This window comes from Telopea speciosissima, chromosome 1 (assembly GCF_018873765.1).
Source record: "Telopea speciosissima isolate NSW1024214 ecotype Mountain lineage chromosome 1, Tspe_v1, whole genome shotgun sequence".
NCBI lineage: Eukaryota > Viridiplantae > Streptophyta > Magnoliopsida > Proteales > Proteaceae > Telopea > Telopea speciosissima.
The window spans coordinates 4,163,240-4,190,568 of NC_057916.1; the positions used below are offsets into that span (position 1 = coordinate 4,163,240).

Genomic DNA, 27,329 nt, shown 5'->3' on the forward strand with positions numbered 1-27,329 from the left:
CATTTATTTTTTAAGGGCACATTAGATGTGGCCTTTTGGATGCTTTCATGCCCAAATTCGATGTAAAAGGGTTATACAGAACTAGTATTTTCTTAAGTAAACAGATAGAACAAAGTCATCAAAAAGAGAAAGAGGAGAACAGAGTTCAGTTGCACTGAAAAAGGATAGAATTTCAACTTTTAATTTATCATTTTTTTTAAGGAGTAATTCACCAAATTATCATTGAACAAACTAGAAACTAGATTTTGAAGACAACTTGTGCATCAGAAATGGTTCCATGCTAGTGAATAAAACACAATAACAGTAACAGAAAGCAGGTATGAAAGACACATACAACAGCATATACAAACATCATACCTGTGCATCAGTTATTTCTCGAAGAGGAGAACCACCACCAATGGAAGCATAGCCTTCTTTGCTCTTGGGTGCCCTCATAACAGATATGAATTGTGCCAAGGGCTTCTGGAGGAAACGGAACAATCTTGGCAGCCTTATAATATCCTGTTACTTTTTCAAGTCAGAGCTTTACAGCAGTGAAGAAAAATTCCAAGTTGACACCAGCTGGGATGCAGGCAAGCCAATAGAGCAGAAGGTCTACAAGCAACAGCAGACAAAGGACAAAAAGGCTACATATGGGACCCAAGATTCAAGAAGTTCAGCATGTTCCAGCAAGCCCCATCTTGAAGAGAACTTAAGCAAACGTCCGGTCTAGCCCCTAGAGGACCCGCGGCATCTTATAATTTTGCCCATCCAAAAATTTGAATAGATCTGCAAGGTTTGCTTTTTACTAGATCTGTTCTCATAGGATCGTTACAAGATCTAGAAAACTTTTAGTTTCTACATGAGTTCATGTCTGCCAGACCATAATATTTAATTGGACTGCTGATGATGTATCGTCACCTCTATACATTTCACCAACAGCTGCTATTTTAAAATAACAAAGAACTGCTTTTCATCACATCTTTGATAATTTCTTTGATTGACTCACATTTCTTGTTTAAGGATGAAACTTTGACCAAGAACCACAGTATAGGTGAAATGATAGTCTTCGCCCTAACAAAATGGTGCATGTATCTCACACTACCAAGTATGAACTTCAATATTTTTAACTCCTATGTATCAAGGATAATTCAGTTTTCAACAACTTTGCAATAAATAACTTACTGGGACTTATTTGTATTGGCATAATTCCAAACCTTAGGAATATCTTTCTATTCATTTTCTGGGCATAAAAAATGTGTTGACTGATTGCCACCAAAAGATGTGTGCATATCATTGTACATAGGTTCTATATGTTGTAGATAAGTTCTGGATGTTCACAAAAAGAAACCATCGATGTGCCAAAAGCTATGTGAGAAATTGAAAGTCATTGGAAAGAATAGAAGTTTCTATGTTTCCATTTAAACCAAAGACTAACACATTGGACTTCCCTATGTGCATTTTTGTTTGTTTAAATTTGTTCAAAGAAACAGGAAGACAGAATTTAACTGAATTAAGTGGATTTTAGCTCTAATAATGGATTTCAGAGTTTTCATTAGATATGTAAATTGTTAAGAGGATAAAATCATCAAGCCGAGATTGTAGGAGAAGCAGCATGGTATTGCATGAAAAAGATCCTCTAGTTGCACAAAACTATAAAACAAATTTCTGAAACTAGAACAATAAAAGAAAAGATTTAATTACCGGGTCAGCGAAAAGATTAAACAAGAAAGGTTGCACATCTTCAAGAGTCTCTGGACCTCCAAGGTTCAGCAATAACACTCCCACCTTCTCTTCACCAATAACAAATGTGGTCGATACATCTCGAGTCTTAGAAGTCACTAATGCTCGCAATACCATAGAATGCTTCTCAAATGAAGGCTTCAAAGACAAAGATGGCAGGTCAAGCCAACCCGAGGAATTCCTGGAAATTACGTGATTCTTTGGTAGCAATGAATTAAGACAAGCCTTGATTTGGACCCCGGAGTAATGGTGTGACCTTTGAGCCATACATGTGGGGTGTGGAAATGACCTATAGAACAGGTATACAAATATAAAATCACATTGACTGCAATGCTCGTTGACTATAATACTGAGTAATTTCAGCAAACAAACAAATGAATTAGAATTGTCGCTACGCCTCATTATGGCACCAGAGTAAAATGAAGCCCATTTGAATTTTTAAGTTAACAGAACACTGGAAAGGACCAGAAAGTACACTGAAAAAATAACCAGCAAGCCCTAACATGATTTATGGTGAAAGAAAATAACATGACATCCTGAGTTCCTGACTTCTCAGTCTCATTCAGATATTCTCCTTGTGAAAAAATTATTCCTTTCATCACCAAGCAATTTTCATTGTAAGGATATATTTTAGAGAGTTTAACTCCTTAACTTTCAGATTAACATGAACGTGTAACGATACTCCTTGAGCTTACATGTACACATGGATAACCCCTAGTAAATGCTATGAGAATTTTTTTTTTTCCTTTAACTTGATCCTTCATTCACTGATCTTGACACCAGCAGCAGTGCTACAAAGCTGAATTAACAAGGTGAAATAAAATAGGAAGTCGTTACCATCCATACCGTAGCTACTGAATTGGAGAAGAGACACTGGAATGGTCATCATAGCATTAAATAAGCTTGGAGCATATCAGACAACCCAAAGAGTGCAGGGTCCTTGGGGTTATACAAAGTTACAATCAGTGGCTTTCAGGGTATCTCAGCATGTAGGAACCATGTGAGAGCTAGTTATAGCACAAGCAAGTGGAAGCAGATCATGAATAACCTACAGCAGTACAAGCAGGGAATTAAGATATGCTCTGGAAGAGGCAATGTTACCAAGTTCTGGTTGGATATATGCTGCGATGAATTGAAACTTCAGAATTCTTCACTGTATTCCTAGACCTTCACTTATCACAATGAAACAGAAAATTTGGAACAATGCCATGTTAGATGGAAACAATCTCATGGCAACCAAGACTTAGATGGTGTTGCAATAACTAGGAACAGCATTCCTTGTAAACTCTACTGAATTTTTGTGGAGAACTCGGTTGTCCCTCCTTCTGGTAGGACTTTTCCTACGAAATCAATGTGTGAATTCATCCAATAGACAGTTACATAAGCCCAACCTGTTTTTAAAAGATTTGAACTTGGAAAGTTCCATGGAACAGAAATTTCTTGGTGGAGAGTTGCAAGGGAATAAAGTTCCTTCAGGTGTTTCCTTTGTGGAAAGGAAGCTGAAGATTCCACTCATCTACTTCATGCTTACCGCCTTACCCTTCTGCGTGGTCTTTGTGGGACTTGTTAATGGAAAGTTCCACCAGCAGTGGCCTTCCAGAGGAATATCTCAGAGCTTATAGGGTCAAAGATATTTATGGAATATTTGCCTAGCTCCTGTTTGTTGGCAGATGAGGAAAATGAAAATTTTGAAGACCTATAAATTATGAGGCAGACTTCAATCAGATAGTCCAAACATCTACAAAACAATTACTATTCGGCCTCACCAGTGAAAAATGTTACAGGGAATAGATAAAAGGAATTGGTATTAAATTGGGTTGTGCTATTTCACTCATGTATGGTAAGGTAAATCCACATTATTTCCATTGAATGGCCTCCTCACCTTCCCATCTTTTCTTTAGTAATAGAAACCTATTGTTGAATAATTCTCCAAAAGAAGGGGGGGGAGGTCTAACTAGGAATTTTATTTTCAATGAGTATACATCCAATTGTTGAACTGCCAGAGCAATTCACATAAGCAGGATGATTGGGACCTTGGGGATACTAAGATCCAAATGTAGTAAATCTCACTCCAGAGAAGGTAATAGAAAATGGTGTATTAAGAAATAGAATCTAAGACTTTGTGCCAACCAGACAGATAATTTAGAGAGTTAAAAGCACCTACCTCAGCTTCCTCTGTGAAATATTAATTTTTCTTTTATCTCCATGGTAATCATCGGAATTATTACCAAGGCATATGTTGACTAGATTAAACCAGATAAACAAAACTAAGGTAAATGAAAAGCTTGACTGAAAAATCCCAAGAACAAAATATTGAAAATAATGAGGCAATCAGATCATAATTTCAAGAAAATATGGTTCTCAATGCCCTGAATATTGCATTCTTACTCTATCTAGCCACATTTTTCACAAATCAAGATCAGATCTATTTTTTAAAAGCTTTGGAATAATGAGAGACTGTACATTTAACTAAAAGGTGATGCAATGGGCAAGCGTTAGGGCATCAAGTTTAAGCTTCAAAAGCATGAATTTTAATAATTAAATAAAAAAAATACAGCACATATTCGTATAATAAGAGGGAAAAGAATAAAGGTGTAAAGGAACTTACAACAAAGGTCAGAACATTTTTTGAAGAAAATACAAGTATACAACATAATTATAGCATGTGACCAAATATTTCATGGTGAAGGCTTGTAATTAATGTGCTTAACACTTTGGGCGTGAACCTTATCCCATGATTCATTTTCCTTAACGCCTGCCTCAAGGTGTAAAAGTAACAGGTGTTTTAAAAGAGTCAAATAACTAGTAAGGAAAAAGAAAGGATCATATATAAGACTAGCAAACTCCATGAGATGATCCTCTGCATATATTTTATAAGCATTAGCTAGTTTAAATGTATTTATGCATCAATATATACCATGTATACAGTCAGAAGAAGGGGGGCAAAGAGGAGTGTTGTATGAGAGAGAGAGAGAGAGAGAGAGGGAGTACCTGATAGGTGAAGAAGCTTGATGGGTAAAATTTGATGGCATAAATTCAATGCTTCCCATGTCAATCACACCTCAAGTGCCTGCCTGATGTGATGATAATGATCTACCCCCTGCCAATGACAAAAGAAAAAGGTCACAAATTTGACAAGATCACATTTCCAAATTTCTTGGAGAACAATTGAAATAACAATGGGAAGGAACATATCATTTCTTGAATTATATGAATTGGATCAGGAATATGCTGATTTTAGTACTCTTATCACTATTTGAAAGTAAGAAGGATTTCCTACATACATACATCAAGTCTTGACAATAGATAACTAAAAATTAGTGAACTTGACAATAGATGAACTTAAAATTAGTGATAAAGCATACACATAAATAGATTTCCAGTATGGAAATCAACACAGATAAATTAGCTTAGATGAGAGAAGGAACCAATTGTACCCAGATAAATCTTTACCAAAAAAAAAGGCCATAACTAAATGCAACTCCTGTTCTTAGAGGGTCTTGGGAGGGTTGGATTGGAAACTGTCCTAACCTTTGGGTGGGTACCCAAGTTCAATCATAAATAAAGAAGGAGAAATATAGGATAATGTTACACAAAGAATAAGAATAGGGTGGATGAAATGGAAGGCTGCATCCGGAGTGTTGTGTGATCAATGAATTCCTTTAAAACTCAAAGGGAAAAATATAGGACAGTTATATGGCCAGCAATGATAGTATGCAGCTGAATGTTGGGCAGTGAAGAAACAACATATAAACAAATTTACTGTAGCTGAAAAGAGGATGTTGAGATGGATGAGTGGTAAAACTAGAAAACATAAAATGAGGAATGAACAAATTAGAGCTAATTTAGGAGTAGCTTTGATACATGATAAGTTGCGAGAAATTCGTTTGAGGAGGCTTAGACATGTGCAACGGAGGCCTTTGAGTGCTCCAATACAGAGGGGTAATTTGATTCAGATCGAAGGAGCTAAAAAAGCCAGGGGTAGGCCTAAAATGACTCTAAAAGGAGTGGTGAAGAAAGACATGCATTAACTTTGGACTAGTAACAAGTATGGCTTTGAATAGAGCTGATTGGAGAAAAAGGATTAACGTAGCCAACCCCCTTTAGTTGGCATAAGGCTGAGTTGAGTTGAGTTGTTTTTGCAAAAAGTGGCGGCTCTCAAGAGTCAAATCCATGTCTTCATTCTCACTGACTGAACTTTTTACTATTGCATCAAGTGACAACACCTTAAAGTCCCTTCAGGGGGGAAAATAAAGTAGCCCCATACAATATTTCATTACTCCAACCTAACCTTTCCAGTAGTCATCATATCAGCTTCAAATCGACCTGAAGACCTTAAAAAGCAACCAAACGTCCAAACCAGTTATCACCTAAGGATGATCTTCACAGCAAACAACCATATGAATCCTAGGGAAGACCTTTACCTGGTGGCAAGTTTACTGAAAGTTTATGGAGGCATGGAACCTAAGAGAATCAAATCTTATCATTTTTTGGCAACTGAGTGGCAACCTGCATCTGCTCTGTACAACAGATTTTCTTATTTCCACAGACGTTATATTTAATCTGCTCCGTCTATTATTAGTTTAATAAAGATTTTGTTTTGAGAGCTAGTATTGTAATGTGAAGTTAGCAAGTTTTACTCTTTTCTAATAAAAGACTTGTGCTGGCTAACTTCTTGGATGCTGCTTATTGAATGATCATTCTCAACTAATCAATTTGGCTTTGGTCGAAGGGCTTTAACCATAGTTAGCTACTCATAGTTCTTACCACTTGGGACCCGTTTGCAGTTCATCCTGGAGTAGTTTTTTTTTTTTCCGACTGTGTATCCTTTCAACATTTCTCCTACTAGCCTTAGACTCCATCAATCCCTCCATTTCAACCATCTTTGCGGTAACTGTTAGGATAGGAATCAATTCTCCAAAATAGCATCTTCTTTCTTCAGCAGCTACACATTTAAAGTAGTAAGGAAACTTATCAGCCTTCATCAACCATCATGTTAGGCCTTCAACAGCCTACCCCAAGTCAGCACAAATTCAGTCTAGTCCAGTCTAGTTTTGCCCAAAATTTTGCAAACTTCCTTTCTCCTATTTAGATTTTCAGTCACTCTATTTTTGACAATTTTTCTTAGTTTCTCTAAATTCAGAAAACTAATTCTTCTCACTTAGAACAATAACTATTTTGTTAATTTTTCTGGAGAAGTCAAGGAAAGTTTCTTTTCAAAATGGATGGGCAATATGCCCAATAAGAAGCAACTGTACAAGAAATGCAAAAAGTGATCCAGCGGCTAATAAAAAACTAAGTATCACCAGTTATTTAGAACAATAGCTTATGTTATCATATTTTTGAAGTGATCTAGGGATTATTCCTTCAAAATAATATCAAATTCTCACAATGTTTGGAATTATTAAAGGATTTCACTTATTGTTCTGCTATGGTATTCCAAGGACTTGCCAATCTGATGATCATCAAATTTTCCAGCTCTGGTGCTGACTGCTGATCAGTTTCACTGTTGAACCCTTGCAGCTTTCTAACTGAAAAGAAGATCCTCTTTGATGAACACTTGATATTTAAGATCATATTTCCTATCCACAACTATTAGTTTTTTATGTAAGCAACATAAAGAAGCGGTTGCACTGGGTTCCTATTTTGTCCTAACGATATATACTATTATTTTCATTTTGGAATAAGCCTTCTATACCTTCCTCTACCAAACAAGTGTCTGTGTTGTTTTCTTGCATACACTCTCTTTTCTGCATAAAGGTCCCAGCACTTCAAAAACTAACATCTTAATCAAGCACACTACAGTTAGCCCCTCTAACTTGCCAAACTTCTACATGACTACTCTTTTCTGATTTTAGTACTCTGCCTCGTGTTTCCAATAAATCAAACAGTTAAAATGCAAAGTCAATGATTTTGCAATATCATCTGGCACAAGGGTTGGATGATATCAATATAAAGTTAAGACACAAATATGAGGAAAAGGGAGAACCAATCTTTGACTTTCTGAAATCCAGTCACACTAGTGATATGAGTATCCAAACCAACATCAAAAACCCAGCTTACAGTCTCAGTTTTCCAAGTAAGTACGAGAATATTTTCTTTATGGCACGAGCAGATCTCCAATATAGTTCATGACACTATCATCAAGTAAGCATTTCAATGTATTTATGAGCCATATCATCCAGGTCCTCTGTTTGAATTCAGATGCATGTTTTTAAAACCAGAAAGTTTTGACAATCAATATAATTTAGAGGCAATAACTTCATCGAATGTTTGAAAGAGGGGCCAATGAACCAATGCTGGTTTAAAGGTGCAACAAAAATAGCATTCTACATGCCCTTCTAGTCAGATTCTTGAACGATGATCCAAAGCATAATCCTTTCCTGATGAAAATGAATGTTTCTCAAAAAAAAAACACTTATAAAAAGCGAAGAATGGAAAGGGAAACAGTTCCTACACCCAAGCAGCTTCAAGGATGAATAGCAAGTGCCATCTATATCCCTTAATTCCAAAAACAAAACTAAGTAAAGCCAGAGATTTTTAAATTTGATTTTTAAGTCCAGTAATTGGGTTGATAATGTAAGAGATGCATGGAGTGTAAAACAAATAATCCAAGGAAGTCACACGAATCTCCACAGCCAAAACTATCAATAAATATACTAACCACAAAGGGGAGGATTGGAGATTTTAAGGAAAATAAGCCCAAATATTCACAGCAACATCTACCTAAAATTTTGGAGTATGTAAGGATAATAATGACAATGACAAAGTGACAAATAGACGATCTATCAATCCCAAGGGATTTCACATAGCTTTAAACCCTAATATAGACCAACTTCCATAATCAACATCTCCAAAATTATTGTTATTTTCTCTAGTTAGCTTAGGGTAGAGTGGGAAACAACTAAAAGCAGATCGCAAGAGGTCTTTATTTACACCAACCCACCATGTCCCTGCCCCTTAAATCTCAGACTCAGCAATTTAAAACCTACAACAGTGCTGGAAGCAGAGCAAGAAAGGCAAAGAACTTATGTAATGCAAGTGAGGAGTAATGGAACAACCTTCTCTTGACTCTGCTTTAGTAATCTCTCTTCTTCACCAACTAAAGCATCAAACAGTGAATTAGTGAAGGGTTCCTTGCCGACTCCAAATTCGTACACTGGGACTGAGGGAGCGCTTCAGAGAGCTTTCAGACACAGAGTTTGAAAGGTTGCAGAGACTCCCATCTGAAACTGACAAGGAAGGAAGGAAGGAAGAATTAGACGAAGAGGAATTTGGAAGAGTGAGCTTAAAGTAGAGCAGCAGAGTAGACCTTCTAGTTCTTAACGAAGTTTCTATGGTTTAGAATTTCTGAGAAAATAGCGAATAAACGTGGAAAAGTAATCGGCAACGGTTGGTGGGATTTTTTCTGTGTCTAACGGATGGCCATTTTAATAAGGAGAACGCCGACCCTAATAATAATTGGGTTTTGCGAGGGTCACAAAAGAGTTCCCTCATGAGTCCAATAAAAACACTCCTTTGAGCATCACAAATCCCATTAAATGTGCAAATTTGAGTAAAATTTACGCGAAGGGTTTCCTAGAAGGGCAAATGTATGAAGGAATCTACACTATAGTAACATTTATATGGATCTACGTGGCACCCACATGGTCAAAATAGGATGGAAAGTGTTAGTTTAAAAATCCTCTTCAGCGTACCAGCTCCTCCGGTGCACATCCGCCGACTAAAAGCACTTAGGATGTGTGCTCAAGTGCTCCCAACCGTCGAATGCACGTTAGAGAGGTTTTATACGTGGATATACATAAGGGAAAATTACATGATTAACTACTTTTGGGTTTTCATTTACAAAACTGTCCACCCTATGTTTGAGTTAACAAAAATACACAAAAACAAGTTAAGGTTTACAAAATTGAACAAAATAGTGTCTCTCCCTCCCAAAATTACTTTTTTAGACATTTTTACCCCTGCCATTGCCTTCTCGCTCAGGTATCCTCCGTTCCCTGCAACCCACCCATCTCCCTGCCACCGCCATTCTCTGCTACCCAAACCCGCCCCTCCCTTCCCTTCCCTTCCCTTCCCTTCCCTTCCCTGTGATTACCCAGGATGCCTGAGCGATAAGGCAATGGCAGGGGTAAACATGTCTAAAAAAGTAAGTGAGGGAGGGAGAGACACTATTTTGTCCAGTTTTGTAAACCTTAACTTGTTTTTATCTATTTTTGTTAACCCAAACATAGAGTGGACAGTTTTGTAAATGAAAACCCAAAAGTAGCTAATCATGTAATTTTCCCTATAAATAACTCATAGTTACGTTATCTACACAATTAATACGTATAGCTTTGGCATATCTGGCTTTATACGTGGATATAAATTGTAATAAGAACAACAAATGGACCTCACTTTGATATTGTCAAGTAAAATTGGTATGCTAGCGGTATACCATAAGCTAGCACCCTATGTATCTATCTCTCTTTTTCCCCACCTTTGAAATGGCCCCCCTTACCCCCTAAAGGGAGGAAGAGAGAGATAAACACATTATTTTTTAGAATTTTTTTATTCAAAAGACTTGCGTTTCATAATACAAGAGATCGATTTTACTAACTAGAAGAAAGGAAAATAACCAAAAACGAAGATCAAAGAGAGTTCATGAGCAATTCTAAAATAGAATGCAAGAATCCGTGTCAGTCAGGAATCAAAGTCGATTGATTCGACCTGAAATTGATCCAATTTTCTAAAACCAACCAAGCTTGGATTCCTTTCAAGTTATATTACAATGTTTTTTATTTTTTTGTTCTACAAGATAGTTATTCATTTGAGATAGTATCACTATTCAATTAAGTGTTGAACCAACTAGAAAACCTTAGGCGTTGTTTGGTTGCAAGGGAAATGAAAATTTCAAACCTAATAAAAGAACTTTTGTAAACCTTAGGCCCTATGGTGCTAACTCCAAATTAACCCTTGGATTTTAAAAGTAACCTAAAAAGTATTATTACTAAATATGATAAGACATTTAAGGAAAGTATACAATCATGTTAAAGAATGAATATAAAAGTTTCTTTTTTAAGTTTGGAAATTCTCACTTTCCATCCCTTCAATTTCCCTTGCAATCAAAAAGAGCTTAGGGTCCTTTAGAGGTGTTTCTTTAGTTCTCATTTGTTTGTAGAGAGTTGGGAACAAGGATTGATGAACTAGGAATCAAGGTTCGAATCAATCAGTGTCGATCTATAACATAATCAACTGAAATCAATCCCAAAAATCATAGAATCGGACCTCGTATTTGAAATCTGATGATTTGGTCCTAAAAACCCTAGAATCGATTGCTCTAAAAACATCATAATTGAAATTAACCACAATCGATTCAATTATGATTTTTAAAATAATGATTAGTAGTAAGAAAATTTGGAGATAGATCCTAAACATAAAAGGATGGGACAAGAAGGAAAGTAAAGTGAAGAATCATTATCGACGTTTGGACTGACTGTGCCAACTTGGTCGACTGATAGATTCAAGATTCATATCAATAGCCTTGGAGATATGTTGTCTTAGATATCAAATTTGTTTTGAAATTCATTATCATCTGTATATATTTGAAAAAAAGTAAGATCTTATATCGCTACAACTCATGATTTTGTTGTGCGTACTAGGACATCTTCTAGAACATCTAATTGTGTTGGGGACAATGTAGCTAGTTTTATCTCTATCTAGTGCATGGTAAGACCATGGGGAAGAGTACAAAAGGGCACCATATCCATCTTTGTGTTGATAAGGGTGTAATTATTAGATTCCATTCCTAAGAGGTTAGTAAACCTAGGAAGCAACTTATCCAATAAGAGTGAAACTTCTCCTTTGAAAACATCGAAAAGGTTTGCCTTTCGTTGTCTTAAATTTTAGTGGATAACCAAACATGGCCCAGGTCAAAGAAGCAAACGTAAAGGCCACGGAGAGCATTTTCTCACTCACCCATGGAAGAATGAAACTTTCATACTTCTGGACCGGAAGGAAACACATGGCAAACTACAAAAAGTTTGAGGAAATATCATCTATTTTTATTTCGCTTTTGGTTTGATATCGAATCTCTATACCACTATTTCAATTCAACCAAAGAGGGAAGACGAAAAACTCATCCTCCCAAGACCCAAACCCCAAAAGCCCCCACATCAAGTAGGACCAATGAGGTCATGATCACATCTAGTGGTCAATAGAAGCCATCCTGATCATACCCAAGATCCTCCTCGACCTTCTCAACCACGTGATCCTCGATCTTGTCCTCCACGTAATCCACACCCTCCGCCAGCGCCAATCCACCAAGCACCCCTCCAACCGCACCCACAGCCAATCCCGTCCCAATTCCATATTTACTCTTCTTCTTCTTCTCCTCCACCGGCGGCTGTTCATACGCCGCTGGTTGTCCATAAGACGCAGGCTGCCCGTACGCAGTAGCACCATATGCAGCAGGATACCCAGATGGTGGCGGTGTTGCGGCGTAGGACGGAACCGGCGGTGGTGGAGCATATGGGTTTCCATAAGGGCTGGCATAGTCACGAGAAGCAGCAGCAGGTGGTGGGACCCCATACGGTGGAGCGTAGTAAGGGTCCGGCGCACGATAGTGAGTGTCACGAACGACAACTTTGATCTCCAACTTCCCTTGCGGACGGCCAGATGGGCGGCGGAGCTGCAGTTTCCGGGAGGCGGACTCACCAATGCCGACGTCGTCCAGTATCTCCTTGAGAGGGACTCTGGCCGAGCCGATCAGGGGTTTGGTATCCTCATCGGCATTGGCGTGAACGATATCGGTGAAGAGGACGGCATCTTCGATCGGAGCGATGAGAGGGAGGACGAGGGTCTCATCCCAGTTGGGGGAAGTGTCGCCATTGCCGTCGACATTGGTGGTGCATTTGGATTTCGAGTCCACCCAGATGACCGCATAGGGTTTGAGGGCTCCGTGACGCCAGTTCACGTTCTTGAGGTCCTTGGCTGAAGTGACGGTGACTTTCACTTCCATGGGAGCTTTCGGGTACTGGTATTGGTAATCATACGACGCCATTGCTCAGATTTTGCAGCACAGAGAGAGAGAGGGGTCGATCTGTTGCTCGCTTGCTTCAATTATCATCGAATGAAATTTTATAAGCCCGAGGTACCAAATCTTCTAGAAATGGGATAATAGTGAAAATACCACAAGCAAGTATTACATGCTACTCTGTACACATGGGTAAATTGTATTTGTCCAATGATATGGAATAAGAAAGCATCTTTTTTTGGACAATTTGGATGAGCGAAAGCATTATGCGACGCAGAGGATCAGAGCTTATGAAGTTCCCGCTCTCCGCGTCTCGTTACTCGTAGATTCTCTGCTGAGACGTTTCAAAAATCAAAATGATGTCGAGCCGGTAAAAGTTTGGTTGCTTAATAATGAAGTATCTCTGTGAGTGAGGACGGTTACTGGTTTCAACCGACAGGTGACGGTTTGGGTTATGGTATGTTTACCAATGAGGGACCACTGACGAGAGAGACAAAGATGTCCAATATTCGCTATAAATTTTTTTTGGTGAAATATATACCCTATAAATAACTGAGTATAAACGAGAGTTTTTTTGTTTGTTTGGTAAAGTATAAAACGGGTTGGGCCCATTTTTTTTTGGTAGGAAGGGTTGGTCCCATTGGGTGCGTGAAAAATAAGAGTCTGACAAGGCATTTTCTCTCCTAATAAATGAGAAGGGTCAATGATTCGTTGATATAGATTTGTAAGTTCATGCAAATTAACGGTGATCAGGTTTATTGAGGTTAATGGTTGGTATGGAGAACAAACATCGGGTAAATCGGATGACAATGAACAGTAAAGAGTGTTATCTTGCGGATAACAATCTTCGCGAAGTCTTCGGGTTAGCGGATCCATAGGAAATCAGGTCTAAGCTGAAGAGCATTTACAAGCCTAGATCATTGACAAACCAGCTATTTTTTCAAGAAAATGTTATATAGCCTTTGGGAGCAAATTTTGAGTTACATTTTGACGAGTTCAATAGAATATTGATTGCCCTATCCGTTCTAGATGTTAAGATTGAAGAAGAGGACATGGCTTCACTACCTCATTCATTTGATTACATCGTGACAATATTGTTATTTGATAAAGATACTCTCAAGCTTGACGTGATTAGTACTGCTTTACTGATGAATGAGACATGGTGGGAAAATATCATTAAGGAGACGTTAGAAGAAGGTAGTGCTTTGATTATAGGTTTTGGTCAAGGCATCAAATGGGAAACAGGGGAGTTCGACAAGAATTAGGTTTACTCAAAGTCTAAAGGTTGTAACAATTTGTTATCATTGTGTAGATGATGGTCATTTAAAGAGAAATTATCCAAAGCGTAAGGAGGATAAAAAGTAGAAAGAAGACATGAAGGAAAATAGAGATAAATCATCCAATACTAATATCACGAAAGAGTCTTGGAGTGATGGAGATATCTTTCTCACTACTTTAAGATGTACGAAAATTTCATATTGGATTTTAAATGCTAGTTGCTCATTTCATATGTGTTCAATCATGGATCAGTTTGTTACATATCATGCATATAATAGTGATACAGTAAAAAAACAAACAATTTTACAAGAAAGATTGTCAAGATTGTGATTGTACAGATTTTCATGTTTGATGGGATTGTGTGAATTAACATTGATTAAAGTTATTATAGAAAACAAAATTTGATTAAAGTGAGACATGTACCGTATCTGAAGAATTTTGATTTCAATGGGAACATTGAATTGAATAGGTTTTAGATGCTCGTCTAAAAGTGGAATTTTTAGGATCTCTAGAGGGGCAAAGGTTGTAAGGTATGGACGGATAATTGAGGATCTAAATAGACTTGTTGGGAGTGTTGAAACTGGTGGAGATACCATTGGAATTCAAACAAGAAATATAGATGGACGACAAAGTCTATAGACAGTTCAGGTTGTGAACACGTGCAGATCTGGAAAAAAGCAAGTCTTTTTCGCTTCGGATCTTGTGAATGGATATGATCTCTTCGATTGGATCATAACCCACATGGGGACGGGTGGGGACAGATCTAACCCCTCCATAGAGCATAGGTCCCACACCCTAGAGGTGGGTCCTACACCCCCATGGAGGGTTCAGATCTGTCCCCACCCGTCCCCATGTGGGTAGTAGATCTGAACTCTCTTATCCACCCCTTGATCGGTTACCAAAAAAAAGTCTAGTTGTGGGGATCGCATAAAGTGGTCCCCACAAGCACTACACTGATTCTTTTTTTTTTTTTTGTGAAAAAATTTATTAACGCTAGAACAATGTTCCAGACGAATCGGAAAGTAACAGAAGAGAGATACCGGGGGGGGGAGTCATGCCAATACATATTTTGTTGAGACGAGGCAGCAAGGTTTGCTAAACAGTCTGCAACCGCGTTTGCTTCTCTTAGAGTGTGAACAAAAGAAACAAACATAAACAAATGGCAGAGAGTGCGACAATTTGCGATTATGTGCGCTAACCTCCACGACACAGTAACAGTAGAATCAGTTAAGATGTTAACCACCACTTGACAATCACTTTCTATGATTATTATCGAGATCCCCTTTTATAGAGCTAACGTCAAAGCACGACGTATGGCCATAGCATCATCAACCATTGCGTGATTCCTGCCTATTCCTTGCAAAAACGCACAGATAAAGGAAGCAGCATGGGATCTACACACACCTCCCAAGCCCGCCATCCCAGGATTTCCTTTACTAGATCCATCAACATTAAATTTGACCAGGGGAAAGGATGGAGGTATCTAGCGGGTAAGTGTAATATATTTGTAGTTTCTGGTCCTGAAGTTCAACATTTGATCTCTAGAATGAGCGATGGCTCGAAGAAGAATGGCTCTCGGATTGAACGTGAGTTGTCTGAAGATAAAATCCCAGTGAGCATTCCAAATGAACCAAATTAAGCTGCAAAAAAAGAGACGCTTTGAGATTGTTGTCCCTGCTTGATCTAGTTGCAAGTTGGATGGCCGATAGGATACCTGAGCGAACATCTTGATTGTGAAATAAGTCGTTGAGCCCTACATTTTGCCACAAAGTTTTAATGACCGTGCAATCATAGAAGAGATTATTAGCAGAGAGAGTTCCCAAATTGCACAACGAACATAAAGGGTTTAATGCAAATCCTCGAGGGTTCAACTGATCCGGTAGAGGGAGCTTTAAATGAAGGGTTTTCCACAAGAGGTGTTGTATCTTGGGAGCCGTAGGGATGCCACATTTTAAGCCATACTGGGCTAGAAGTGGGGAAGGAACCATTTACAACAAGATGATAAGCCATACTACACTGATTCATTGTTATGGGTATCTAGGGCAACCGTATATAAATGACTATGCGTGGTACCTTGAAGTTGCCTTGATTTTCCATAATTAGGCAATCCTCTTAAGTAAAATAATCCTGTTAACATCACCCCTTTGGTATGTGAAATCGGAAATCCCCTCTTACCAAACAAAAAAAAGAAAAAAAAAAACAAAAGAAATTGGAAATTCCCATATTCGTTGCACCTTGAATCATCTATAGTGTCCTTTTAGAACACTACTGGAATCTGCTTGATAGGACCATGCCAAATTTTGGCAAAGGTCTAGTAGCGTAGTCCTTGCATCAACGTGAGGTCAATGAGCGTGCTTGCAGGAGAATTAACATGGATGAGATTTTTTATTTCACAGGGGTGGGGTGGTAATTTTGTACACTCCTGTGTTTATGTATGAATGTAGGAACTAGACAATCAAGCATTGTTCTTGTTTCCATTTGACAAAATAGTATATGAAAAAACGGTGGCGAAGGTATAATGTGCCCTTTTCACACTCTCTTTCCTCTTTGATACTATCTATTCTCACTTGTATTTGAGTCATATATGAATCATACAACGTCTTGTTTATATCCGTCTCACCAACAAGGTGTATGTCTTCTCCTCTTTTATATCAGGGTAGAGGTTTCTCACATCAATATCATGTATATTATCTCCTTATTTGTATCATTCTTTAAGTGTAGAATGAGAAATCACACCAATGGGAGGGTAGAAGACATATTCGTTCAAGAGAAACCCATAGTTTGTATGAGGAGAGAGAATATTAATGTAAACCCATGGTTCAATATTTTAGGAGAGGAATCCCCACTCTGACAGCATAGGTACCTGTTCCATCTTCAATTATTAAAGAAGAGGATAAGAGTTCTTTGTGGGGGAGCGTGACATCTGCGTGCGCACAAGGCCAATGGGATTACAGCTTTTCATGGGGGTGGGGCGATCATTTTACCCCTCAATGTGTGGGTGCTCCGCACATACTCCCCCATTGAGAACATTTTACCCCTCTAAGTGTGGGTGCTCCGCACATACTCCCCCATTGAGAACATTTGTCCTTTAGAAAGATGGTGTCCTTTGATTAATACACACTCCCCGGTAGATTAATTTGGCACAACTTGAGAAGGAGGACAAGTGTACCCTATGAGAGGGATCTTTATCCCCTGCGGTTGGTACAGTTCCCCTGGTGCCTATAACAAGTGGGGGGCGCAATGACCATTCCATCCTTGCCTGAACACTTGGATCCACCCCCCTCTCATTAGAGACACTAGGAAACTGTACCGGCCAAAAAATCACAGGAGATAATTTTCCCCTATGAGAGTGATTTAAAATGGATAACATTGATGCCCTGATGGAGCCTTGATGGAGCACTGCTAATGAATGGCTGAAGCCATCGATCGAGTCCTCCCACGGCGTAGGTTAGCAAGTCAACTCCCATTCATCCTTAACCTGAGCTGGAAGTCCACGTCAGCTTAGTTCTAATGGTTTAGTCTTCTCCGTTGTTGGAAGGACCGTTTATTTCGTGGTAACCGTTGCCGCTTCAGCGTTGCAAAACCAGCATTCGACGCGACATTTATATAAGCAAACACATGCGTTTTCCGACATTTTGTTATTTTTTTTCTCTGCTCGCTTCCGATTAAAATAATCTCTTATTTTCTAGGACTCTTGAACATTATCGGATCATTTTGATCAGAATTCGATTGAATCCCATCTCTCTCTGGAATCTTGATTTAACGAGATTCTTCCTTTGATCTCTAAGTTCTCCTGCTGCGGAAGATCTCGATTTGCTGAGACGAGTTCCGGCGTGATCTACTCCCTCAGTGATCCCTTAGATTGGTGGAGAAACTGCTTGCTTGACTGTTAACCGATTCCGCGATTGACTTTCAACCTAGAGAGATGTTATTTCAGAGGTGAAGGATCGATATGCTGTTTCGTTCAGTTTGATCTGCAAGCCTAGGGTTTTACCGAAAGTGCTAAGGTTTTTGGGATGCTCTTATTTTCATCAATAGGGTTCGAATAGTTAGTTTTAATTGTGTATCTGCATAAACGATAATTGATATTTACTGTTCTCTGAGACTTTGAGTTGAGTTTACTGTTTTTTGAGAATTGTGGATTCTGTTGTTTCACCCAAATGAAAAGGGGGTTTATCAGATACTGAAACTGGAGTCTCTAGGTCAGAGATTTGTTGGAGGTGATTCCCGCGGTTTGATGCTATGTGATTTTCCGAGTGGAATTTGGTAATCACCTTTTTAATCCAGTGGGATTCTGTATATAGTTTGGGGTTCGTTCAATGATAGTTGCATGGATAACAAGTTGAAGTTTCTCACTTCGTTGATGAGTTGTGAATTTCAGTTGATTTACAATAGCGTAGCCTTTTGTGATTGCGTTATATGCTGCTTGAAATCTGATTCCATTTGATGCAAATTGTTTAGTTTACTTGGATGTTGCTGACTTTGTAGCCAGTACAAAAGAAGGATATTGGTTTGGTTCTTGGTTTACGACAATCAGTAATAGAAGTTTTAAGAACGGTATAACTTTTGAAATTTATGGTGGAAATGAGATGAAGGCCATGCCGAGAAGTAGGGTCGACGAAGAAGAGGTTGACAGGTTTTCGAATTATATGAATGTAAGCAAGGACTTGTCGATTGGAATTGTGAAGCTTGTATCATTTTTGGTTATATTTGTGGCCGGCGTTGTTCTTGGGTTGGCGGCAAGTGCACATGTTTCTAGACACTTTACTTCTTCACATACTGAGCTATTCTTTCCGCCACATAACTTTCCAGTCCCTTCCCATGAGAAGGAAGGCTGCTTAACCATAAATAATTGCGAGGAGGAAGATTGTTTGAGCATAAAAAGTTTTATCAACCCTAGCCATTTGACACATAGTATGACAGATGAAGAGCTGTTTTGGAGGGCTTCAATGATGCCAAAGAAAGATGCTTATCCATACGACCGAGTGCCTAAGGTTGCCTTCATGTTTCTGACAAGGGGACCTCTGCCACTTATGCCATTATGGGAAAAATTTTTCAATGGCCATGAAGGGCTCTTTTCAGTTTATGTTCATGCACTGCCAGGGTATGAGCTCAATGTTTCGAAGACATCTGCTTTCTATAGCCGCCAGATCCCAAGTCAGGTATTACTTCTTTCCTTCCAGCGGCATTTAAACATACATTTCACTGAATTGAATCATAGCTTCATTTGCCAGAGAAATTCTTATGTTGGAATTAGCACCTTGATTTCTGTTTTTTTTTTTTTATTATAAATTGCCACTGTTTTTCCCAAGCTAGAGTTGTTTCCAGTAATGGTAAGAAGGATATTTTAGTTGTAAATAATAATATAAAACTTAGACAATGTAATATGAAGATCAAAGCACAATAGCACATTTGTATGGAAGATACATGGTATAAAATAAAACTTAGACAATGTAATGTGAAGATCAAAGTACAATAGCGCTTTTGAATGGAAGATACATGGTTGGGAGCAGTTGCAACTGGTGAAATTTCTGATCTGGAATTCAACGGAACTTACGTACAAAGTTCTGCTAAATTTCAGAAACAGAAGTGTCCTACAAAGTGAATGTGGAATAGGTTTCTGTCACTTTTTTGGTTTGGATTTTCTACAAATTTATAATCAGAAATTTAGAACATGGGAAAAAGTAAGAATTAGAATTTAAAGCATAATTTTTTTAAGAAGAATCATTATAATTGATGCAGACCTAAGGGTGTACACACAAAGGAAAAAGGGCCAGCAGACCTTTGCTAAGGTCTGAGGCCAGAACCTGGGTCATAAGTTTAGCCACAGTTTCTGGTCCTAAGTTGGGCCAGTCTTAAACCAGCATGCGTGGACCTTGCATGGACTGGTTTAGATCTCTAGAAGCTGCTGGTGTGGGTCCCTCCAAGGACAGCTATGTTGAGCTGCTACAATCTTATCTAGTTACTATTTTGTTTCAGTTTCTATTTTTGTAATAGGTTCTTAGTTATTAGAAGTTGTAGCAACTAAGAGTCCCTTTTATTTTTGTAAGTTTCTAATTTATGTAGTAGCAAGGGGTCTTCTTTCTAGAAGTTCCTAAATGTCTTGGCAGCCAAGTAACACCATGCATAGAAGGGTTACTAAGCAAGGGGTCTTCTTTCTAGAAGTTCCTAAATGTCTTGGCAGCCAAGTAACACCATGCATAGAAGGGTTACTAATTTTGTAGTTTGGTCATTGCCTATTAACGATTTTGATGATTGAAAATCTGTCTTCTCTTGAGACTATGCTGCTGTGATGACTCAGTTGCAAAACCTAGGTAGGCTTTTGGTGAAGATAAGTGCAGGCTTGATGGTGAATCCAAGTCATATCCTCCCTTCTTTCTCCTTCTTCTCCTTCACTGTTCTATCAGTTCGAGCAAGCGCTACTCCTCCTACCATGGGTGTCATGGGATCCAACCATTGGATTAACCCCATCTTCAGAATACATAACCAGCAGTACTTTAACCTTATTCGATTTGATTTCTAGCCACATCCAAGTGCTGGTTATCAAATTATTTAATTCTCTTGTTCTGCCCCGTTTCTTCTATTTCTATATCACTGTGATTCTGTCCTGTGTCTTGTTGTCCATTAATCTGTCTATAGGTTCAGCGTTCTTCATCAGTAATTCTGGTGGACATCCCTAGCTGAAAAGTTTAATAATTAAGTATGGTATTATTTTAATTCAAAGTTACTTTGAATCATGTGATCAAAAAGTTGTCCTTCTAGAATCATAATGTGACTGCTTGTTGTGAGTATAATTGGTCCCCGTTTGTGGTATTATGGTGTGCCCTGGTCATTGAATTCATTTCAAATTCTAAGCTAGGACGGTCTAAAAATTAATTGTTGAGATAGGCTAAATTACCCGATAGGGGTAATTTAGTCCTTTGGTTTTATTGGTTTTATCTTTTATTTTTATTTCATTTTCTGTGTTTTTTCCCCTTAACCGATCTCTATTTGGGATTCCTAGTTGTAATGGGAATTCCTAATAGGAATAGGTAAGGGGGGCATTCCTACTTTGATTAGGCATAAGAAATAGGAATGAGTTGTAATTCTGGTTATTATAAATAAAGGGGCTGGGTGATCGATTATGGCACTCAAGCATTCAGTTCTAAGGGCTGTTAACATGGTATCAGAGCTAGATGTAAAAAATGCCTTCCTAAATGGAATACTGGATGAGGAGGTGTATATGGACATTCCACCAGGGTTCTCTTGTAACAGAAACCAAGGAAAAGTGTGTAGGTTGAAGCGTGCACTATATGGGCTGAAGCAGTCACCACGAGCATGGTTTGGCCGGTTCCATAAGGCCATAATTTCTGTGGGCTATAAGCAGAGTAATGCTGATCACACACTCTTTATAAAGAGGGTTGGTGAAAAACTCACTGTTCTTATAGTCTACGTTGATGACATAGTGGTTACTGGCAATGATGGTGATGAGATCAGACGGTTGAAGACCTTCCTTGGACAAGAATTTGAGATTAAAGATCTAGGGAAACTACGATACTTTCTTGGGATTGAAGTGGCCAGATCTTCTAAGGGCATTTTTCTCTCCCAAAGGAAGTATGTCTTAGACTTAGTGACTGAAACCGGGTTGTTAGGCTGCTATCCTTCAAATATTCTTATGGATCCTACTGTTCGACTCAAGGAAAAAGAGGGCGAGCCTGTTGATAAAGGCCGGTACCAAAGACTTGTAGGGAAGTTGATTTATCTCTCACACACTCGTCCTGACATTGCTGTCGCCGTGAGTACTGTGAGTCAGTTTATGCATGATACCTACTCTTCTCATATGGAGGCTGTTCTTTGTATCTTGCACTGTGAAGTTAGCTCCTGGAAAAGGAATTCTTCTGTCTGCACATGGTCACCTACGGATAGAAGCATACACTGATGCTGATTGGGCTGGTTCTGCGGATCCCAAGTCTATTTCTGGGTATTGCTCCTTTGTAGGTGGAAATCTTGTCACATGGCGTAGCAAGAAGCAAAATGTAGTTGCTCGTTCTAGTGCCGAAGCTGAGTTTCGGGCTATGGCACAAGGTATTTGTGAGTTACTCTGGCTTAAAGGTTTGCTACAAGATCTTGGTGTTCCTATTCGTCTTCCTATGATGTTGTACTGCGACAACAAGGCTGCAATCAGCATAGCACACAACCCAGTACAGCATGATTGTACCAAACATGTTGAGGTGGATAGGCATTTCATCAAGGAGAAGTTAGAAGATGGGCTGATTTGTATGCCCTTTGTGACATCCGCTGATCAACTTGCTGATATCTTCATTAAGGGATTGTCTGGGAAATTGTTTCATCCCAATCTAGTCAAGTTGGGCATGATCGACATCTTTGCTCCAACTTGAGGGGGAGTGTTGAGATAGGCTAGGGGTAATTTAGTCCTTTGGTTTTATTGGTTTTATCTTTTATTTTTATTTCCTTTTCTGTGTTTTTGCCCCTTAACCGATCTCTATTTGGGATTCTTAGTTGTAATGGGAATTCCTAATAGGAATAGGTAAGGGGGGCATTCATACTTTGAGTAGGAATGAGTTGTAATTCTGGTTATTATAAATAAAGGGGTTGGGTGATCGATTATGGCACTCAAGCATTCAGTTCTAAGGGCTGTTAACATTAATCATGTAGCTAAAATCACTGCACTAAATAATCCCTGCTTTGGAAGTGGAGAATGAGGAAAACCCTATTGCTAGGTAATCTAGTGAGATTAGTGACTGGAGATGGAAGAGGAACTATTTCAAACAATGAGAATCTTATTGAAATCGAAGGAAACAAGAAAGGAGCATGCAAAAGTGGCTTGTAATGAACAGTGTCCGAGAGATAAGATTGTTAGTTGCTAGACATCAAACATGTAGATACATTCTTTCATCTTTGAGACAATGCAAGAGATCATTCCAGTATTGAAAGCATTTTGAATCACACCACCTGGGAGTTTCTGAATCACCACAGTAGGGAGCATTTTGAATCACCATAGAACCAAAGGCAAAAGCCAAACTTTATTCATCATATTCGTGACAAGGCTGTAGCCCTTTACAAACTTGTATAGAAAGACTTAAAAACAGACTTAAACTTAAAAAAAGGGAAGGCCTAAACCATTCCTGAACTGATATGGTAACATAAACTCACTAGGAATTGACCCAAACAATGTCTCTAACTAAACTAATAAAGTAAATCTTGTATTCCTGCTTTCTACCCATATTTTAGGCCCATTAAAGTGGTCTATTACAATAAAAGCTCATTGGACCAAAGGCCCAACTTGTATAGAACCCAACCCAAGGCTTATTTTCTTTAAAATAAGCCCGATTCTGTGTTTTATCTGTGCATCAGTGGTCTTCGTGTTGATTGAAGTTAGAAAATTGGGAAGCAGATGCATCCAAAGCCTGTAACTATTGCCTGATTGGACACTGCACTTTTTTTTTTTTGGATACATGAGGGCGTTTAGAGGGGCAAGAAATGGGTTATGGTTCTTGGGATTCTCCTGCATACATGGTGGTATTCAATCTTTGTGGCAATAGACATATCAAAACAGACGAAAGCACTCTCCGCTGGGAGTATTTAGAAGCTGGGTTAAGGTTCTTGGGATTCTCCTGCATACATGGTGGTATGCAATCTTTGTGGCAATAGACATACCAAAACAGACGAAAACACTCTCCGCTGGGAGTATTTAGAAGCTGTGGGATGCTTATGGAGTTCCAAATACTCTAAAGGTCAAAGTCAGTAATTCTTCTGTTGTTGTTGCTGCCCCCACCGCACTCCAACTGCATGGTTGGGGGGACAATATAATGAGGGAATGATCTGGTTGAGATATTCGGTCAACATACCATCAGGATGGGGATCTTAAGGTACAATCCATGCAGCATCGTGCGAATTCTGACTCGGGCTGACCTGTATGTACCCGATTGCAATCACAGTCACCATCAGAATCTGCTCTAGGTTCTACATTGGGGCCTGGTAGAGTTGATCACAGTAGGCCAGCCTGTCTCATGATGTAAGTACTGGGTGTTTGAAGAAGAGCAGGCTCTCATTTACGCTCCAACTTTGACCCCAATTTTTGGGAAGCTTGTACTGTTAAACCTGTGGAGGAGATGTGCATTTCTATGCTTGACCTGCTGTCCCATGGGCTTGAAGCCCTTTTAAATCTGGTGGTCTGCATTCTCATCTGATGGGATTCTCAGTCTTGGTGGGCCCTCAACTTTGAGACTTATGGTTGGGCCAGCTATCATTGGACTCAAGTTCATGTTTTCCCCCAGATGGGCTACACCCCCTTGTACAGTTCAAAAACTGTGTGAAATATTGCCGAAATTTCAAAGTCTCTGAGTCAAAATACCATACAAATAAGATAATCAACAATGTTTCGGTCGAAATTTTGATCCTATATCGGATTGTTTCAGTGATACGGTTCAACAGGGTATCATAATACCCTGTTTCAAATGTGCGTGCTCGAAATTTCGACCGAACTTGAGCTATTTCGCATGTTTCGCCCTTTTTTTCTGCAAGAAGGAAAACCCACATTCTGGCCTGATTTTTCCTCCTCATCTCTACACACTGATGGAATACGGTGCTGGGAGAAAAAGAAAAAGCCACGTTTCTTCCAGCACACTATGATGTGGCTTGCATTTGTTGTACAGTCAGAGGGAAATTGCCGTCAGCACCATCAGTCCATGAGTGGCCTCAATCCTCCTCATAACTCTATATGGTGTTAACCATTAGGATGGCCTGAGGGGGTCCATTTTGGACTCATGTATCACCACATAGTATTGTATTGTTGGGACTTGGGAGTTTGGATTTGGGTCTCTATGAGTCTATGTTTCATGTACTTTGTACTATTTCATAATTAATCAATATTATATTTCTTCATTCATGGTGCATAATTTACTTGTTTTACTTACTTTTTCTGCCTTTTAGTAATAAAATAATGTATAGAATAGGCAATATTACACAAGGTATATAATAGGTTTGGCGTAAACTGCCAACCAAAGGTGCAAATCCAAACTACCACTTTGTGTGATTTTTCTTGTAATATAAAGGTTTATAAATGTTTAAATAGGATAAAATAAGGTTTCCCCACAGTATCGGAGTTTAATATAGCTGTTTGCCCCTCGAAATGGCCAACCTAAACTCGCAGGCAAAAAATGCACTGCTTTGGTGAAATTTCAGCCATTTGGGCCAAAATTTCGGACTTCCGTCAGGTTGAAACGAGACTGAAACTCGAGTTTAAAATCCTTGTCCCCTTGACCACTTTAAGTGGGCAAATTAGTAATCTTATTGATTAGAAGGATTTTTTGTTTTTTTTTTTGGGGGGGGGGGGTGGTTGTGCGGGTGTTGGGGTGGGGGAGAGGGAGAGGTGAAAGTTGTAGGGTCATTATTTTCTCTTGTGGTCTTGTTTTTAGGTGTTAAAAAGTCTCTTTGGCTCGGTTTTGGTATCCTAGAATGGTTTTCCTGTAACTTTTTCTGCAACACTCGGATCTTTTCAAGTCATAGTATCCTAGAGGGGTCTTCAATGTTTTGTTTTTTTTTTAAAACTGATATGGACCATATTTCGGTGCCATTTTGGTGGGCATATTTTGGTTTTGACCAGGGTCAAAATCCCAGTCGAAACCGAAAACTTGAACCTTGTCCTCTGAGTAGAGACCAATGTGTGCTGAAGTCACTAGGCAGGGCAAGAAAGGAAAGGGGGAGGTAATAACCCTTTCTGGATATCTTGTGAAGAGCATTTAGGCCGATTATAGGTTCTTTATCTGCATTGTGAAGGGATTATAATGTTAGTGTCTCAACAGGCATAGAAAATGGAGTAAAAGGATGATAAAATTCTCAAAAGAAAATATGAAGAATATCTGTAAATTGGAAAGTTTCAGCATATGTTCTCTTGTTTCTTTTCTTCTTGGAAGGGTTTGATATTGCAAGTGGATTTAGGTAGACGATTGTTAAGTGTGGTGTCTTGTTTTGGGTAACAATGTAGAGAGCAATTATTATTTTCTTTTTGAAGATTGCCCCTATTTGTGTGAGATTGGCCATGCGGGCATGGAAGGAAATAGGAAGGTGGGTCCCCCCTATGTATAAGTATATAAATATGAAATGGGATTGAATGCCAAATGTTGTACTAATATTGGGTGCTTTTTGGAGTATGAGTTCTGTTCATCTTCCTTCTCTGTGCACATGTTTGATGCCTTTTAGTTGTTCTCTTATTTTTCTTAATAAAGTAAATTTTTTTTGAAGCTCTAAACTGACCGGTAATTTTCATCTTTCTTCTCCCTATCTGCCTCTAGGATGTCCAATGGGGAACAGCAACATTGACGGATGGAGAGAGGCGTCTTCTTGCCAATGCCCTTCTTGACTTCTCAAATGAGCGGTTTATTCTACTTTCTGAGAGTTGCATTCCAATATATGACTTCACCACTGTTTATGAATACCTTATTGGCTCTTCACATAGCTTTGTTGATGCTTATGATGACCCAACACGCTATGGACGTGGTCGTTACAGCCGCCATTTGTTTCCTGACATTAAGCTCGCTCAATGGAGGAAAGGATCCCAGTGGTTTGAAATGAACCGCTATCTAGCTGTAAGCATAATCTCAGACAGTCAGTATTATTCTCTCTTCTGCAAATATTGTAAGCCTTCTTGCTACCCTGACGAGCATTATCTACCGACTTACATAAACATGTTCCATGGACAAATGAATGCAAACCGGAGTGTGACTTGGGTGGACTGGTCGAGAGGGGGCCCTCATCCTGCTAGCTACGGAAGGTATGATATTACAGAAGGGTTTATACAATCTATAAGGAATAATGGAACAACTTGTTTTTATAATTCCAAGCAGACATCTGTTTGTTACCTCTTTGCGAGGAAGTTTGCGCCCAGTGCATTGATGCCCTTGCTTAACATCAGCTCAACAGTAATGAAATTTTGAATTTGGTGTTAAGATCTTATTCTTTTCCAGTTTTATTTCCACCTATTTTCACTTCTGGTTATCATTCTTCCTATGATGTGTGGATTTCTGGTTCTTCACAGTGGAGAAGATTGTTATCGGATTAAATTTTGATTAGGAGAGAAACTCCCCAAATCTGCACTCAAGCAGGCCGAATCACTAGTTGGGGTTTTCCAAAGTCTGCCTACTTTGAGTACCTTCCCTATTTTGGGATCAAACCGATCCAATCCAAACCCAAGTTTTAAGATCAGGCCGGGTGGATCAGGTTGGCCAATTTATGAACTAGTTTTTTTTTTTTGATAAAGCAATTTATGAACTAGTTACTTAGCTGGATCCAGTTCTTAATGATGCAACACTTCCAT

General features: G+C 38.9%; 3 protein-coding genes across 6 annotated transcripts in view; 1 reads left to right on the forward strand and 2 right to left on the reverse strand.

Annotated features, from left to right (window-relative positions):
* The window catches only part of LOC122649042 (ferrochelatase-2, chloroplastic), a 38,863-nt gene extending 34,017 nt beyond the window's left edge, over positions 1–4,846 (reverse strand). For 3 of the 4 annotated variants that reach the window (XM_043842393.1, XM_043842392.1, XM_043842391.1), the window contains exons 1-3: positions 4,714–4,845; positions 1,684–2,011; positions 358–501 (exon numbers count right to left, since the gene is read on the reverse strand). In XM_043842393.1, the coding sequence (XP_043698328.1) occupies positions 358–501; positions 1,684–2,011; positions 4,714–4,772 (531 nt within the window). In that variant the 5' untranslated portion in view covers positions 4,773–4,845. Of the gene's footprint in view, positions 1–357; positions 502–1,683; positions 2,012–4,713 lie in introns of all 4 variants that reach the window. The other variant, XM_043842394.1, reaches the window with a different exon arrangement.
* Positions 4,847–11,854: 7,008 nt separating this feature from the next.
* Positions 11,855–12,813, reverse strand: LOC122640425 (protein SRC2-like). Its single transcript, XM_043833617.1, has one exon. The coding sequence runs from the start codon at positions 12,761–12,763 to the stop codon at positions 11,915–11,917; it is 849 nt and encodes a 282-aa protein (XP_043689552.1). The 5' UTR covers positions 12,764–12,813; the 3' UTR covers positions 11,855–11,914.
* Positions 12,814–17,806: 4,993 nt separating this feature from the next.
* LOC122649160 (glycosyltransferase BC10-like) lies at positions 17,807–26,961 on the forward strand. Its single transcript, XM_043842533.1, has 2 exons — positions 17,807–19,176; positions 26,308–26,961. Exons 1-2 carry the CDS (start codon positions 18,604–18,606, stop codon positions 26,947–26,949), a joined length of 1,215 nt encoding a protein of 404 aa, XP_043698468.1. The 5' UTR covers positions 17,807–18,603; the 3' UTR covers positions 26,950–26,961.
* Positions 26,962–27,329: the final 368 nt, after the last annotated feature.

Bases quoted from the DNA above. Each gene is read 5' to 3' on its own strand.
- LOC122640425 (XM_043833617.1), bottom strand. From the start codon at position 12,763: ATGGCGTCGTATGATTACCAATACCAGTACCCGAAAGCTCCCATGGAA.
- LOC122649160 (XM_043842533.1), top strand. From the start codon at position 18,604: ATGAAGGCCATGCCGAGAAGTAGGGTCGACGAAGAAGAGGTTGACAGG. The intron at 19,177-26,307 runs GTATTACTTCTT...ATCTGCCTCTAG, and splicing joins GCCGCCAGATCCCAAGTCAG to GATGTCCAATGGGGAACAGC.